This window comes from Anopheles merus, unplaced genomic scaffold (genome assembly GCF_017562075.2).
Source record: "Anopheles merus strain MAF unplaced genomic scaffold, AmerM5.1 LNR4000218, whole genome shotgun sequence".
Classification (NCBI taxonomy): domain Eukaryota; kingdom Metazoa; phylum Arthropoda; class Insecta; order Diptera; family Culicidae; genus Anopheles; species Anopheles merus.
The window spans coordinates 23,518-39,546 of NW_024427798.1; the positions used below are offsets into that span (position 1 = coordinate 23,518).

The window sequence follows — 16,029 nt, forward strand, 5'->3', positions numbered from 1 at the left end:
ACACACACACACACACACACACACTGCAAAAATACATAAGGACTTAGCAAATCTACCAAATAAACTCAATTTGCCATAATAAAATAAAAGCAACCAACGATACATGTTGTCAGAACTAAACATCGATTTAAAATGAAATCAGGTACCGGAAATAACAAACTATTTAAAAAATAATGCAAACTCAAGCATCATAAAAGCAATAAGCTAAACACGGAATACTACCCACAAATGCAAAGAAATAAACCTCTTGTATGACTGTCTATAATAATGTGGGCACTTTGAAGCATTTCGATAGCTGTCTATACGCGTCAGCACACGCGCACACACACACACACCCGTAGATCCAAAAGAAAAGAAGATACATTAAATCGATTGGTTTTTTTTATCATATATTGTTTCAACTTCCAATTTCGTTTACCGTTATCCTTTACACATTACTCACTAATACGGCCTCAATTGACCTTTTTTTTTGTTAATAATAAATCCTCTGTAACTATGTACCATGGTCGATACATGCTATTTAAAATAATTTGTTTATTTATTATTTGTTTTTTTTTTTTGTGTGTTATGTTGCTGACAAATACTAGAGCCACTATATTTGAACCAGCAGAAAAGGCACGCGCAGAAATATACGGCGATCGGTGTGGGTGTATATAAAGGTAAAACCATTATTTTCCAAATCAATGTAAGCAATGCAATCGGCGTGGCACTAGAGTTTAAATGTGTGTGATGGATTTGTTTTTAACAATTAAGCCAACAATCAAACCGAAATATGAATATATTGTAAAAAAGGGAATGTTATGTTGCTATCTTTCTTGCATGACTCATATAATAGTAGATGTTTGTCTACGTATTATGACTGACTATATGTTGCAGATTATTAACAATCTGATTGTTTTTTCACTTCCCAAACTATAAATATGTAGTTTTATTTCATTTATTGACAACCTATTAAACTACGGAACCAACTAACAATTTGAATTGTATGAAATTTGGTTTAAATTCGATGTTATGATTGTACAAAACAATTAAAACAGCCACTACTATGAAACGAAAATCTCGCACAACTGATGTGAAAGCCAAACTGGAATACTTTAATTGGGAAAGAATATTGAAATTACCGTACGTTGGGAAACCGCGTACCATATATTGCAAAAAAAGGATAGGAAAAACTATAGTCGCTCATAAGGAAACAAAAGTCAACATACAATCGAAACTAGAAAATCAATTATATAATTACAGCGAAAGCAACAACTATTAGGAAAGACTAATGAATTAAAAATGGCTGATTGTGCTACATAATACAAAAGAACCTCGGAAATATATTAAAAATTTGTGCATGTTAAAACTAAAACACATTCGTACAACATAAAACAAAAAAACATTAAACACAAAGCCCGAACGATAGAACAAATAAACGAAGGAATATATCATACGTGTTTCAATTTTAATACTATTATTTAAGACAATTCAACCGTTTGAGAATGTAGCTCGTTTTTAGTTCATGACTTTTCGTTTTCATTTTAAGGTATTAACTATTACGGGAACACGAACGAGTTCGTCGCAACACTCCATAATCAATTGCAAATTTTCTTCGTGTTGTTAACACCAGTATTTAAGACATTCATTTTATTTTTCGTACAATTATTTCCATCTATTACTATTGGAGCGGTGTTTACCATTATTACTGTTATGTATACTATCATCCTGTGCCGCTATTTCCTCGTCTATGAGAAGATCAAAGTTTCCCAACATGTCTGGGCTGGGAATTTTGCTCCAACGGACACTGAAAGCCAATTCAAGACAAACCTTTTTTTATTACAATTGATCCAGCATTTAATAAATTTGCTTTACTTACTCAGGTACTCCATCCGGTGGCAATACAATGCTGAGAATGTTGTCTATTAGCTTGTATTTGAGTATCCGATCGTTGGCAGTAGTTGAAGTCAGTGACGGTGAAGCGTTCACTTCGACAAGCCACGGTTTCAATGTATTGTCTATGATGATATCGTAACCGTAGCATTCGAAGCAGTGCCTATCACTGGCCATAACACTTGATACTGCCTTTAAGGAGTGTACTATGAGCCAAGTGATGGACCCAAATAACTTATCCGTTACTTCCTTACCACGCGTACCCTCAAGATAGAGACGCAAGTTTTGTACACTCCACTTGCCTCCATGATGGTTGTTATATTCACCCTTTAACAGTTTATTAAAATTAATCATGTTTGTTAAACTCCATAATAAATAATGATTCATTGACACTTACACCATGTTTCTGCACACTGACGTTAGTCAAGTGTACGTACATGTTGTCCAATTCCGTAACACTTGTGTCGTATTTTACCGTACAAAAGCGGCAGAATCCCAAACGAAACAAGTATGCTTTCAGCGGACGAAATGATGTCACAAGAACGTACAATCGAAGATCAAATTTTTTGCCACCAATTAACAGCGGGTTCTCGATATACCTAGAGTAAAAATAGAGTATAGTAAAAAATAATTATTAAATTAGGATTCTTTTAATTCCACTCTCTTTTTGCCTTCTTTTACTACCTTGAAATAACGTAGCTCTCTTTGCCGATTTGAGGATGAAATGACGTTTTTGCTTCTCTCGACCAGCGTTTCAATTTGGACAATTTATTGATTAAGAAAATGCCAGCACCTTGTGACTTACCGCACGGTTTCATAATCCATGTACTTTGAGGATTTTTTCTGTACTCTTCCACAAACATGTTATAGTCAGCTGGCAGGACAAACGTGATCGGTATGAAATCTAAATACAAATATTTTGAGCCACCGGGAATGTTTGCTTCAGTTTTTTCTGCCAACGGATTCCCATCTCGTTCAAGGTCCTTCCGATAGCGTTTTATATTCTTCACCAGTAAATCTTCCTTGATAACTCGTAATGGTTCGGAAAGTGATTAATAAGCTGATTATCGTGCATACGGTATCCACTGTCAACGCTGAATATATTGCGACAGGTGCCAGTTCCAGCCCAGTAGAAATTCCAATCGTCATCCGCCGTAACTTGTACCCAGCCGCGCTTTTCAAAATTGCTTATCAGAACCGATTTATCGAGATCGGTGCAGAAACAGATTTTCATCCGATCGTGACCTGTGGCAAGCCTAGCATATGTTAGCGGTCGTGATCCATCGAAATTAAGGAGAGATTAAAAATGATCAACAAAACGTTAAGTAACAAATCACACAAACCTCGTCTCATTTTTCGCTGATATTTGTTTCCTTCCATCTACTCTTCATTACAACTGATACTGTACTGTGGGTGATAGGTGTTATACCCTACTAGATAGTAAAAAGGAGAATGATATTTTTGGCAAGAAAGCTGTGCACAAAAGTGGTTCATATCGAATCAATACTAAACTGCTCTTTTTATGAATATGGTTGTGTCCCTTTCACCCTATTGATTTATGTATGTACGTTAACCCATATCGTTCACTCGTCAGGCCTACTTAACAAACACATTGCAAAAAGCAATAGAAAAAAACTGACTGCCAGTTATTTTACACAAGCCATGACATCAAATCATCAAACACTATTCTAAATACGTTCAGAAACCAATAAGTAGAACTAAGTTTTGGCTTACCTGCCATACATCGTAGCGAGGTTCGTTGACACTCTTTTCGGTTCCATCGACATCTCACTTATACTTCATTACTTACGCTTTCATAAAAATACGTTTCGATTTATATCTACCTTCACGAAATCCAAAAATCTTAAAGATCAGCAAGCTTCTTTTAAAAATTAATAAACTAAACATTATTCTTGGCCACAATACGCACCATACGCAATAGATTTCATTATGTTTTAGTACAAAACGGCAGATCTCAAGTGAAATGAGAATCAAAAAACATAAGTTATAAAAGCAAAATGTTGTGCTGTGCTATAAGAACAGCAGCTTGGCGTTATTTGATACGCGACCAAGTTAAACGTATCAATATCGAATAAAATCAATACGCAAGTAAATAACAGGAAGCATTTCAGTCGCTATAGTTACAACAGCAATTTGTATCTAGTCAAGTGAACTTCAACTTGGGATAACTTGAGTTCCTTCATAATAAAATTCTTATTGTACAAATTTACAACATGTTAAATTATACAATCCTTATCAAATTAAAATCTCAAAAATTTAAATCCGTGGTACTAACACCACAACGGCAAATGGAACAGGATTTAATTATTGCGTAAATAAAAAAATATATAATTTATAACCCTTTCGTGCTGTAGTCGTGACTAATATACATGATAGGATGAAATGATAAATAATTCTAACGATTAACATCGCGAATTTTTCACAACCAATACAAAGCGGCTTTTTTTACAGTTCCTCCTGAATATAAAAGCAAGCTAGTGTTTACTAATTTTACACGATATTATTATTACACCATTTTACTGAACTGGTTTCTCATAACGCATTTCAACAATCTGATCACATTTGAAATATGTTTATTATGTTGCTATCATGCCTTCATGTGACATATTTTCCAAATATGCTATAGCATCACCTAGATATTTAGCTTAAGAATCGTTCTCAAACTCTGCCGGATTCTTGCGATTCATCTGGGTGTGCAAATTTTCGATATAGTTGTAAACCATGTATCCCATGACGAATGCTGAATACATAAAAAAACGAACATTAAATTGGTATTTCACGGTGATCCTATTCATTAAACATAATTTGATACAAAAAACTTACGAGGAGCCACGATGAAAACCTGGGAACGGATTCGACGGAGAGTGTTCGGGACACCTTTGCTAATGACATTCGCAAAGGCTCGCTGCTCAAAGGGTGAAATCTTGTGCGTGACAATTCCACGTACCTTAGCAAGTTCACCAAATCCGTGACCCATGTTGTAGAGTTGCCGGTCTTAAACCACCCAAAACACCAATAAGTATGCTGAAATGTAGAAAACACAAACGCCCATTATGTAACTAAGAAAAATATGATACCGCGATTTCTGCAGCAGAGTTTACAGACGAACTAAAATTTTCTCAAGTTGGAATAGAGAGCCATGTTTTGAGTGATTACCCTCTCGATTGATTTGGTAATATTGTGTAAACCTATATTTTGTGAAAAGAATTTCACGAACCTACAATCTTAATCTGTTCTAGTACGTATGGTGATGGTTGTGTCCAAGGTGGATTAAAAATATCAGGTGATGGAATCTAGAGCATTTTGACAATTCGTCACTTGACATAAGGTCCCCAGGATTCAAACGTTGTTTACTTTTACAGTAGAGCGTCGATTATCCAGGCAGCTAGGGACCGGACGGTTGCCGGTTAACCTTCATTTGTATAACCACCTGCCCGGGTATGTTTTGCTTATTCTTTTTATTATAACTTTTTATTGGATTATCGAATCGATCCAAATAAATTAGAATGCCTAGAGAAACATGTTTTAAAAAAGTGGTAACAAATTCAGAATTTTTCTATTTTTTTAAATGTGCTTTAAAAAATAAAATCAACTTTTACCCCTTACTTCTGAAACCACCCACCCGTGTAGGTAATACATACAATAAAGGATTTTGGTTTCGATTAGTCGCTAATTTTGTAATGATATGTATAGCAATGCATGTAGTTATATTTATAGAATCCATTTTCAAAAGTTTTCTAGCTCTTAATATTCTTATAAAGCCACATAGATTGAAATGATTGCCCCGACAGTCGGGAAGACATGGCGGTGTATTAGTGTCAGTTCATCTAATTGCTATGCAATCAATTTATGTAACTTGTTGTGGACAGACCGCTGCCTCATAGTGAGGGCTCACTGTTGACAGCAGGGCTGTCATCCTGTGACGTCCTCAGTGAGGATCGCGGCGCGAGCAGGACCAGTCGTCCTCTCCCCGCATTGTGTTGTGTATATTATTTATTACCTGTGTTTATCGTACCCATACCAAAGATAGGAATAAAACACATATTCTGTTTGTGCCGTACACCACCGTCTACTATGTTTCATTTGTGGGGACACAACAGTGGCGACGAGGATGGGATCCTCCTCGCGTAGGGGGGGATCCTACAACGAACCGACGCAACACGGAGACCACCATCGCGGTTCTACCATCGCGCAACCGCCATCGCGCAGGATGAGCACGCTCGGGGCTTGCGCGAAGCCCCGAAGGGATCCTCACTCCGCTGCAGCGTATTCCGGCTAAGGCGAGGGGACATTCCGCTTTGGGCCGACGAAACACGGCATCACCACCACCCGCTGCAGCGTCAACGGACACACTGGTGCAGTGTTGTCGTGCGCGGTATCACGGCCGCCCTTGCTGCACCAGCATCATCGTCGAGCCCAGTGAGCAGGCACAGTGCTGAGGCATATCGGCTGCCCCCTGTGTATCTTCATGGCCGGCGCTTTAGCTGCACAGGTGCATCTCGACGGCGACACCCCTGTCGCCCCTGTGCAGCAACATCGTATGTGTCCCGGGTTACAGTCGTCGTGCGCGGCATCACGGTCGCCCCCTGTGTACCCTCATCATCATAGTCAACGTCATCATCATCCTGCGCGCCCTGCACAGCAGTTCACCGGGAGCGACATCACGGTCGCCCCTGTGCAGCGGTTCCGGCTGAGCGGTCGAAGCGCGCGCGGCACCACGGCCGCCCCCTGCTCAGCCGCACAGTGACGCCCCATCGGCACCAGTATCCGGGAGAGCTGCCTCATCATCATCGGCGTCAGGTGTAACAGCCATCGACAGCGGCAGGATTATCCGCTACTGTTGCACCATCAACAACAACACCAGCAACAACACCAACAACAACAACAACAACACCACAGCGGCTGCAACGGAACGAGCGAGCGCGGCACATCGGCTGCCCCCTGTTGCAGCCCGCAACGCTCATACCATTTGAGCGTATGGCATGGGGCCGGTCTGCACTCTCCCCTGTTACATAGCGTCCCATGAGCCGTACGCTTGCCACGCCGGTTTTAATTATATTAAAACCGCTGCGTCGGCTTAAGCCATACCGGCCTAATTAAAACGGGGAGATGTTGTGGACAGACCACTGCCTCATCCTGAGGGCTCACTGTTGACAGCAGGGCTGTCATCCTGTGACGTCCTCAGTGAGGATCGCGGCGCGAGCAGGACCAGTCGTCCTCTCCCCGCATTGTGTTGTGTATCTTATTTATTACCCGTGTTTATTGTATTACCCATACCAAAGATTAGTTGTTAAATATATATTCTGTTTGTGCCGTACAACGTGCCCTCCGTCTACTATGTTTGTTTTGTGCGGACACAACACATATGTGTTTGAACGAAACAAATCTTGTTGTTTATTTCATCGATGACGCTTGCTAGAAAATAAAACACAAAGAAAAATAATCCCTGGCATCGCGGCATAAGGAAGCTGCTTAGGCGCTGTTTGAAAGACCCACATAGAACTTTGATGCTGTTTATCCACTGCAAAAGGCGAATTAGAGCAGCGATCTTCAGCATGCCAAAATGAGCTGCTTAAGCAATTCTGGCTACTTGGGTACCGTGTATCTCGGGGACCACCTGTACTTATTTAACATTAAACATAGATTGAAGTGTGTTATTTTGTGTTATTCCGTTAATTCGTTCTATAATTCATTGTGTTTTCGACATGTTAGAGAAAAAAACTCAGAAATCATTTATAGTTCCTATTTTAACATTTATTCCTCATTATCTACGAGAAAAATTGACAATTTAAGTGAGATTGTAACTCTTACTCACATGAGTTTACATTTCGTGACGAAACAAATAAAAAAATCTTTTGTTATTTTGTCTCATGTTTTCGTTAAAACCAATAGACACACAAAAATGCATGTAGTAACAAAGAAATCTGATCTATTTGCTATACTTTGTGTGCGGAAACTAATGGTTAACGGTTTTAACCTTTAAGTTGGCTACCGCATACCCGGGTATTTTTTTCAGCTTCGAACTGCAATAACTTTTGATTCATTGCTTTTATTGACCTGAAATTTTCGGTAGCCTCCCAACTTTTAATTTATGATTTTTGGTGCATAAGTTGTAATTTTAAACAGCCTGTAAGTATTTTATTTTGAATTTTTTTTAACTTTACCACGTAAGTTGGCAACCAGCATACCCGGGTATTCCATACATTTTGTATGGAGAATGACGTTTCTCTTCTTCCTCTTTTCGTATTGTGCTTATTTTCGAGTCAAATTGAAGCGATTCCAAATTTCAATTTGACCGTTATTTTTATCAAAAAAATGAAAAAACTTAATGAATAAATGAAATAGAAGAGAATATATGGTCGGCATTACTTGCTTACAGCATTAAAATATAGAAAGCATTGTTTACCTATGAAAATCGTGATTTTTTTACATCAAAACGTGTGGAATACCCGGGTATGCCGGTTGCCAGCTTACGTGTGTAAATCTGGTTGCCAACTCTACGGTTAAAATGACGTAAAGTCCCTCAACTAAGCGACCCCCAAAAAGGTCCTTTTCCACCATCTGGTATTTTTAATCCACCTTGGTGGTGACATATAATGTAATCCGTACCAAGGTGCATTAGGTAGATCAGGTGGTGGAAAAGGGTCTTTTGGGGCAAGGTCATGGTGGATTTCAAAATATCAGGTGGTGGACTCTAGTGCATTTTGACAATTCGCCACTTGACGTAAGGTTCCCAGGATTCAAACATTGTTTACATTTATTAAATTTGTTCATTTAATTGATCTACTCCATTTTCGAATAAATATTCCTTAAAATATATTTTGGACTTTTTGAGTTCTTATTTAACATTAAAACATCAATTAAAGTGTGTTATTTTGTGTTATTCCACGAATTTATTCTATAATTCATTGTGTTTTCGACATTTTTGTTAATAAAAACTAAATAAAACTAATATTTTTTTTAAATTTTCACATTAATTCCTCATTATCTACGAGCCGCATGGACAATCTACGTGAGATTAGAACTCTTACTCACATGATTTTAAATTTTGTGCATAAACAAATCATCAAATCTTTTGTTAATACATCTATTTTTTTCAATGAAATCAATAGAAACACAAAATTGCACGTAGTTACAAAGAAATCTTTGCTATTTGCGTTGCTTTGTGTGCGGAAACCATTGGTTAACGCAAGGTTATTAGACTCTATACAGGTTACGAGCGTTTGAGAGGGTCACCATTATGGATACCTTGTTTACAACTTTTCTGTCTTTTCTGTGTTGGATTGGTTAATGCTAAGTCAATTTTGCTTACATGCCCTGGATATCGTCGGATTGTCTCATCAGTTTAAATTGTTCTACAGGTTTGGTATTGCAGTCGCAGCTTCAGTGGACGAGAGTTCATGCCGTCCAGCAGCAACAGTGTTCAAACTGGGTTATTGTGCTGTCCCAGATGCTGCCCCTCGTATGAGAAGTGGCCAGATCCCATGTCGCTTCGCGCATAACAGCTCGTCCTTTATTCGGATTGGAACGGACACGGAACAATTCAGTGAAAGAGTATCGATGTGATGACACCCTTTTGACGATGTTGGTCAGGGAACCTGTGATGATGTGGTGCAAAAAATGCTACCGGCATCACCTTCGTTCCGCTATTGCACTTGACCCGAGCTAGGACCGCGACGGCGCTGACGAACTTGCGGCAGCGGTGATGATGCGTATCCCTCCTTCGAAATTGCGGTGCTGAGATGATGATAAAGTAGAAGCTTGTGTGGTATGGCCTCGTCCTTACTAAAACACTGCTTAAGCTACACCCAAGGTGACATGAATTATCTTCCCCCACAGGAATAAGGCTGCAGCCAGAACGGAATGAATATTTGTTTTCTTTGAACTGGAACGGCAACAGTGGCAGCATAGACGATCGTCTCGAATATGACGACTGCAACGAACCGACATGGAACCGTGGACAATAACTTAAATAACGACTATGCATAAGCACAAATATACTTATAGTTTATTTCCTAATTATAATTGTTACAACAGGACCGTTCAATATTTACTCCCCGGCTCAACCACTACTCTTCCTTCACAAGTGCTCTTCTCGGTGACCCTCATATTCATCTCTCCCAAGCGCCACAGATTAAGCTTAAACGACTGGAAAATTGAATATCCATAGGAAAAAAATGAAAGCTCCACAGCTTCATTGGTTTGATCAATAGATGGCGTATTACAACTCATCATCATATTGCTATCCTTTTCTTGCAATGTGTTTCGACAAGTTGCATTTTATTATGACCTATATAGCCTTCTAACTTTCTGAGCAAAAATCTATATAAATGGTCGTGTGGTTAGATACGTGGGTATCAACACCAATGACCATTGCTCAAATCTCACTTGCTTCAGTGCTGGTGGTTTCCGTTGGAGTTTAGTATTTAAACAATCGTATCGCCGTTCTAGTTCTAGCGATGCATAACTTCAATGCGAAACCATACAACAGTACAGAGGAAATGAGAAAGCTCTCCTCCAAGCGATGAAGCTCAACTGGTTGGGGTATCCCACCAACAGATAGCGCCACCAGCTTTTTTGCTATTTTTAGAATGCATGAGTCGTTTGGCGTCTGCTAAACGAAGTCTTTCTATATTCCGTTTAGGTAGAGAACTTGAGTCGTTTAGAAGCCGTTTAGTGGTCGTTTAGTGGATTTGTGGCACTTGGGCTTTCTCCTTCTCTTTATCATATAATTTGTATGAAAAGTGAAATAATGTGGATAGGGCAAGGACCGTAAAGATATCAGGTCAAGTTATAAGCCCGTTTTGACAGCTAGGTGGAAGAAGAATCGACGAAGAAAACTGGCAGTTAGTTTTCTGCGTTTGTCGAACGCTTCTAGTTCTCGAAGGAAAATTTCCATTTTAAATCACGGGCTGTGTTCTAATAAACTAAAATATTCACCCAAATTGATCTCCACCAAATATTGACCATGCAAGACGTAAACAATCCATCAATACATATGCAAGCGGAAAACCATCTGTCAAAAGCGGAGCCCAGGGGGGGGATCGCCAAAAGCGCTATAACTACACCCAAGGTGGAATGTATAATGAGGTGTAGTTATAGCGCTTTTCGCGTTCGCCAAACGCGGAAAACTAACTGTCAGTTTTCTTCGCCGATTCTTCTTCCACCTAGCTGTCAAAACGGGCTTATAACTTGACCTGATATCTTTACGGTCCTTGACTACACCTCTTTATACATTCCACCTTGACTACACCTTATTGTACATTCCACCTTGCGCTTCGTGTATTTTCGGACTGTGATCAGGTGGTGGTATCCAGACCATTTTGACAATTCGTCCTTTGACTTAACCGTTCAAATAGACATAGAGCATCAAGTTCGCGCGCGACGATGTCTCGCGCGACAAAAATTAGCTCAATTTTGCAAATAGAGCTACTCGCCTCGCGCGACATTTTACTTCATCGGAAATAATCTAATTATCAAGTTTTTTTACGAGCCAGATTAATGCCACACGCAAAAAAATAGATTGGAACACATTTTAACTCATATTTAATGTTAAAAAAACATGTAGGTTGCCTGGGCCAAATGAGCTACTTTGAGCTACGCGGAGTGTAATTTTGAGCTATTTTTTGTTGCGCGCGACGTTTCCGCTCTATGTCTATTTCAACGGAAAGGGTAACTGCGCCAGTTTTCGGCAGGCTTGTGTGAAACTTCTGTAACAAAAACTGCTCATACACCTTGAATTTGTATTTTTCATGATACAGTCACTATCCGATATACGCTATCGTACGGGACCGAGCGCAATAGCGTATCTCGAGTTTTCACGTATAGCGGATTCCTATGGAAGAATAGTTTACACTACCGGTACCAGGATTGAAATATATCGGTACAGAGTTTTGCATTAAAGTTTTTTTGTTATAAAACAGGTATATTTTGCACAAATTCAATGCATAATGCATTAAGAACATAAAGGAAATTCAAAAAGAACATAAAATATTTCAAATAATTAAAATATTTGCAAAAACGCATGGAGTTGTCAAATTTAGAGGAATCACGTAATGCGAATTCGCGTATATCGAGTATCGCGTACTGCGGATAATTGCTGTAGTGATATTATTTTGATTGATAAACTATTTTAGTATGTAAGGCCGCAAATACACGACGCGCGTTTCCGCGGGCGCGTTTAAACGCGTATAACAGTTCCGCAGAGATATCCAGCTGAGCATCTCTGCGTTTCCGCGGTAGCGCGTTCGAATGACATTTCATTTCTATGGCTGGATTGTTATACGCGTTTCCGCGGGCGCGGAAACGCGTATAACAATCCAGCCATATAAATGAAATGTCATTCGAACGCGCTACAGCGGAAACCAAGGTGTTATAAATGACAAGGTGAAGTTGTTCAGAGCAAAATGACATTTCTCGACTTGACATATCTCTTCCTGGGACTCCAGTATTAAAATCGGGAGGGCTGGTGCGGGGTAATGAAATTTGTATGCAGAGAGTGACAGATATCCCCCACAATGTCGCCCAGCAAAAGCGATAAAAATCAACCTTCTTAATACATTATCCTTGGCGGAAACGCAGAGATGCTCAGCTGGATATCTCTGCGGAACTGTTATACGCGTTTAAACGCGCCCGCGGAAACGCGCGTCGTGTATTTGCGGCCTAACGCTATTTTTTATTTACTATTTCGAATCCATTTTTTTAGAAATATTGTAAAAATGCACAAAATATTTTTAAAATAATATATTTTCAAAATATAAATACAGTAGAACGTCGATTATCCGTATTAACGATTAACCGGCGGATTAACCGGCGGGCGGCTTAACCGTGCGCATAAATGTGACAGCTGTTCAAATATACGGCGAAAATTTGCAGCGATAGTCAAGTGGGCAACCAGTTTTTTGTGCAGCTCTGTAGTGTCTAATGGTATTTTACAAAATTCATTTTTGTTCATGAACAGTTGTTAAATCTGTAGTTATTGATTAAAATAATATTCTGCTAACTATTAATCGATTAATTCAATGGGAATTAATCATAAAACTAGTGAATTTTATAATTTTTACATGAATTTGACATTTCTTGGACGATTATCCGTGCAAATCGATTAACCGGCAACCGTCCGGTCCCGAGCTGCCCGGATAATCGACGTTCTACTGTATTCAATATCCTATTTTTGGCAGTTTGTTTCTATTTTCAGCATGCTGTGTTCCTATTTGCGACAGTGTAAATATGAATCAGAAAATGTTTTTATCAATGTGAATAGGGTAACTTTACCACTTTTCGGTAGGGTAACTAAAAACATTAAATTCTGCACAAATGCGGTAAAAAATGTCACAAACACAATTTTGCAGTGAAAGTATACAAAAGTGCCACAAATCCACTAAACGACCACTAAACGGGTTCTAAACGACTCAAGCTCTCAACCTATACGGAATATACCACACACTTAAAAATATTTCACGACCTCGGTTAAAAAAAACGGCCGAAATCCGTCGGCTCTTTCGATTATTGCTGGTATGTCAGTTGAAAAATCCCAAATAGCCAGCTCGTACTTTATAGCTGATTTAGGGCTGTTTAACGAAAAATCGTTCCGATGTCGTACTTTGTGGCTGATTAAGAGATAGACGGTACTTTGCGGAACTATGGAGCTTTTTAACAGGCACATGGTACTCTTTGGAACTTTGCGGCTGATTAGCACTATGTGTAGGGTTCATGATAGAACTTTAAGGCTTGTTAAGAGTGTGTATCGAACTTGGTGGAACTTTATAGCTTTTTAATGCATGGCATCGGTACAAGGTGGATCTTGTCAAAGTGTCAAAGACGGACGCCGGCAATCATCTCATTGCTGCTGTACAAGTTAGATAAGTTAATTAAAGAAGGAATATTGAGTGAAGTGATTGTGAATTATCAGTAAATTGTGAAAATTTTGTGTAATTCATCAATACAAAAGTTTTAAAAATATACATATGTGTTCAAACGAAACAAATCTTGTTGTTTATTTCATCGATGACGCTTGCTTGAAAATAAAACACAAAGAAAAATAATCCCTGGAATCGTGGCATAAGGAAGCTGCTTAGGCGCTGTTTTAAAGACCCACATAGAACTTTGATGCTGTTTATCTACTGCAAAAGGCGAATTAGAGCAGCGATCTTTAGCGTGCCAAAATGAGCTGCTTAAGCAATTCTGGCTATTTGGGATCCCAGTAGCCGAAAATCAGTACCATTTAAAACTGAAATATCAGTTAAATAAATATTTGAACCGAAACTCGGCATCACAACATGCCGAGAACTACGTTAACTTTGCTGTCACCGAGCTAATTCGTCAAAATAACCGAGATTTCAGCTTTACTACTTGGATTAGCCGAGGCTCCCCAAATAGCCAGAATTGCTTTAGCAGCTCATTTTGGCACGCTAAAGATCGCTGCTCTAATTCGCCTTTTGCAGTAGATAAACAGCATCAAAGTTCTAGGTGGGTCTTTCAAACAGCGCCTAAGCAGCTTCCTTATGCCACGATGCCAGGGATTATTTTTCTTTGTGTTTTATTTTCAAGCAAGCGTCATCGATGAAATAAACAACAAGATTTGTTTCGTTTAAACACATATGTATATTTTTAAATCCTTTGTATTGATGAATTACACAAAATTTTACACAATTTATTGAAAATTCACAATCACTTCACTCAATATTCATTCTTCCAATAACGAATCTAACTTGTGCAGCAGCAATGAGATTTTTGCCGGCGTCCGTCTTTGACACTTTGACAAGAGCTATCTCGTACCGATGTCATGCATTAAAAAGCTATAAAGTTCCACCAAGTTCGGTACCCTTTCTTAACAAGCCTTCAAGTTCCATCATGAACCCTACACATAGTGCTAATCAGCCGCAAAGTTCCAAAGAGTACCATGTACCTGTTAAAAAGCTCCATAGTTCCGCAAAGTACCGGTTATCTCTTAATCAGCCACAAAGTACGACATCGGAACGATTTTTCGTTAAACAGTCCTAAATCAGCTATGAAGTACGAGCTGGCTATTTGGGTCGGTATTCTATCTGTAATTCGCCATTCTGTTAATCTCGAGCAAATGAACGAAAACCTTTCGGAGTGATGTTGTGATGTTAAATAAAAATGTTAAAAAAAATGTGAAAATTAATCTTTCAGCGTGAAAAAACCGAGAATCAGTAGCGTGCGATCGAGCACGGGTATGGAGCGGGGTAGGGGCTAGGAAACTCCATCAGCGCTAGTCCGATTGGTTCAACCTTTGCCAGACCGTTCAGATTTCCAGGATTCATTTCCGGTCATCTACACGATGTAAGTATCAACCCTCGTCCACGTCAAATCTAAACAGGGTTCACTCAGACTTGTTTCACTCTGCCCGCTTTACAGAACCGTGCCTGTACCAGTGCCCGCTCCTTGCCCGGCTCATTTTTCTGTACCGGTACCACATCCAAACGCTGTGCCCCATCCGGCGGTTGAATCGGCGCCTGTCCCAACGCTTCCCATCACATAAAAATAAACCCATTTGATACGTAAATAAAACCACTAAAATAAAAATAAAATGTGTTTATATTTAGCCGAAATCTCGATTTGCTCTAACCGAAAATCTCGGTTAAACGTAAACGTCAAAACAAATTGTCATTAACCGAGATGTCGGCAACAGAAATTTAACCGAGATCTTTGCCGAGATCTCAGTTGTGCAGATCTCGGCAAGAATTTTAAGAGTGCACAATAACCAGCTTGAGCTCTATAGCTGATTTGAGGCTGTTTAACTACAACGTGCCGATGTCATACTTTGTGGCTGATTAAGAGAGAGACGGTACTTTGTGGAAATATGGCGCTTTTGAACAAGCACTCGCTACTCTTTGGAACCTTGCGGCTGTTTAGCCTGATGTGTACCCAAATAGCCAGCTCGTACTTTATAGCTGATTTAGGGCTGTTTAACGAAAAATCGGTCCGATGTCGTACTTTGTGGCTGATTAAGAGATAGACGGTACTTTGCGGAACTATGGAGCTTTTTAACAGGCACATGGTACTCTTTGGAACTTTGCGGCTGATTAGCACTTTGTGTAGGGTTCATGATAGAACTTTAAGGCTTGTTAAGAGTGTGTATCGAACTTGGTGGAACTTTATAGCTTTTTAATG

At 39.3% G+C, this 16,029-nt stretch overlaps 2 protein-coding genes and 1 long non-coding RNA gene across 6 annotated transcripts; 1 reads left to right on the forward strand and 2 right to left on the reverse strand.

Moving 5' to 3' along the window:
- Positions 1-559: 559 nt before the first annotated feature.
- Positions 560-3,865, reverse strand: LOC121601898 (probable tubulin polyglutamylase TTLL1). Its single transcript, XM_041930704.1, is given in 6 exon segments — positions 560-1,786; positions 1,859-2,199; positions 2,270-2,471; positions 2,557-2,893; positions 2,896-3,128; positions 3,607-3,865. Coding segments are annotated over 6 exon segments (1,308 nt in total). The 5' UTR covers positions 3,660-3,865; the 3' UTR covers positions 560-1,644.
- A 584-nt stretch (positions 3,866-4,449) lies between these two features.
- LOC121601899 (cytochrome b-c1 complex subunit 8-like) lies at positions 4,450-5,221 on the reverse strand. Of its 4 annotated transcripts, none has more exons than XM_041930705.1 (3): positions 5,111-5,221; positions 4,717-4,917; positions 4,450-4,633 (listed from the first exon to the last, which is right to left on the reverse strand). In XM_041930705.1, exons 2-3 carry the CDS (start codon positions 4,868-4,870, stop codon positions 4,539-4,541), a joined length of 249 nt encoding a protein of 82 aa, XP_041786639.1. In that variant the 5' UTR covers positions 4,871-4,917; positions 5,111-5,221; the 3' UTR covers positions 4,450-4,538. The 4 variants fall into 4 exon arrangements, with proteins under 4 accessions (XP_041786639.1, XP_041786641.1, XP_041786640.1 ...); XM_041930707.1 differs by having other exon boundaries at positions 5,115-5,212; XM_041930706.1 differs by having other exon boundaries at positions 5,050-5,155.
- A 3,955-nt stretch (positions 5,222-9,176) lies between these two features.
- Positions 9,177-9,833, forward strand: LOC121601897. Its single transcript, XR_006006215.1, has 2 exons — positions 9,177-9,661; positions 9,733-9,833. It is a non-coding gene; the product is annotated as an uncharacterized LOC121601897 (long non-coding RNA).
- The last annotated feature ends 6,196 nt before the right edge of the window (positions 9,834-16,029 follow it).

Excerpts from the sequence above, each read along its gene's own strand:
- LOC121601899 (XM_041930705.1), bottom strand. The coding sequence starts at position 4,870 with ATGGGTCACGGATTTGGTGAACTTGCTAAGGTACGTGGAATTGTCACG. Across the intron at positions 4,634-4,716 it reads GGTTTTCATCGTGGCTCCTC|CATTCGTCATGGGATACATG; the intron begins GTAAGTTTTTTG and ends TTATGTATTCAG.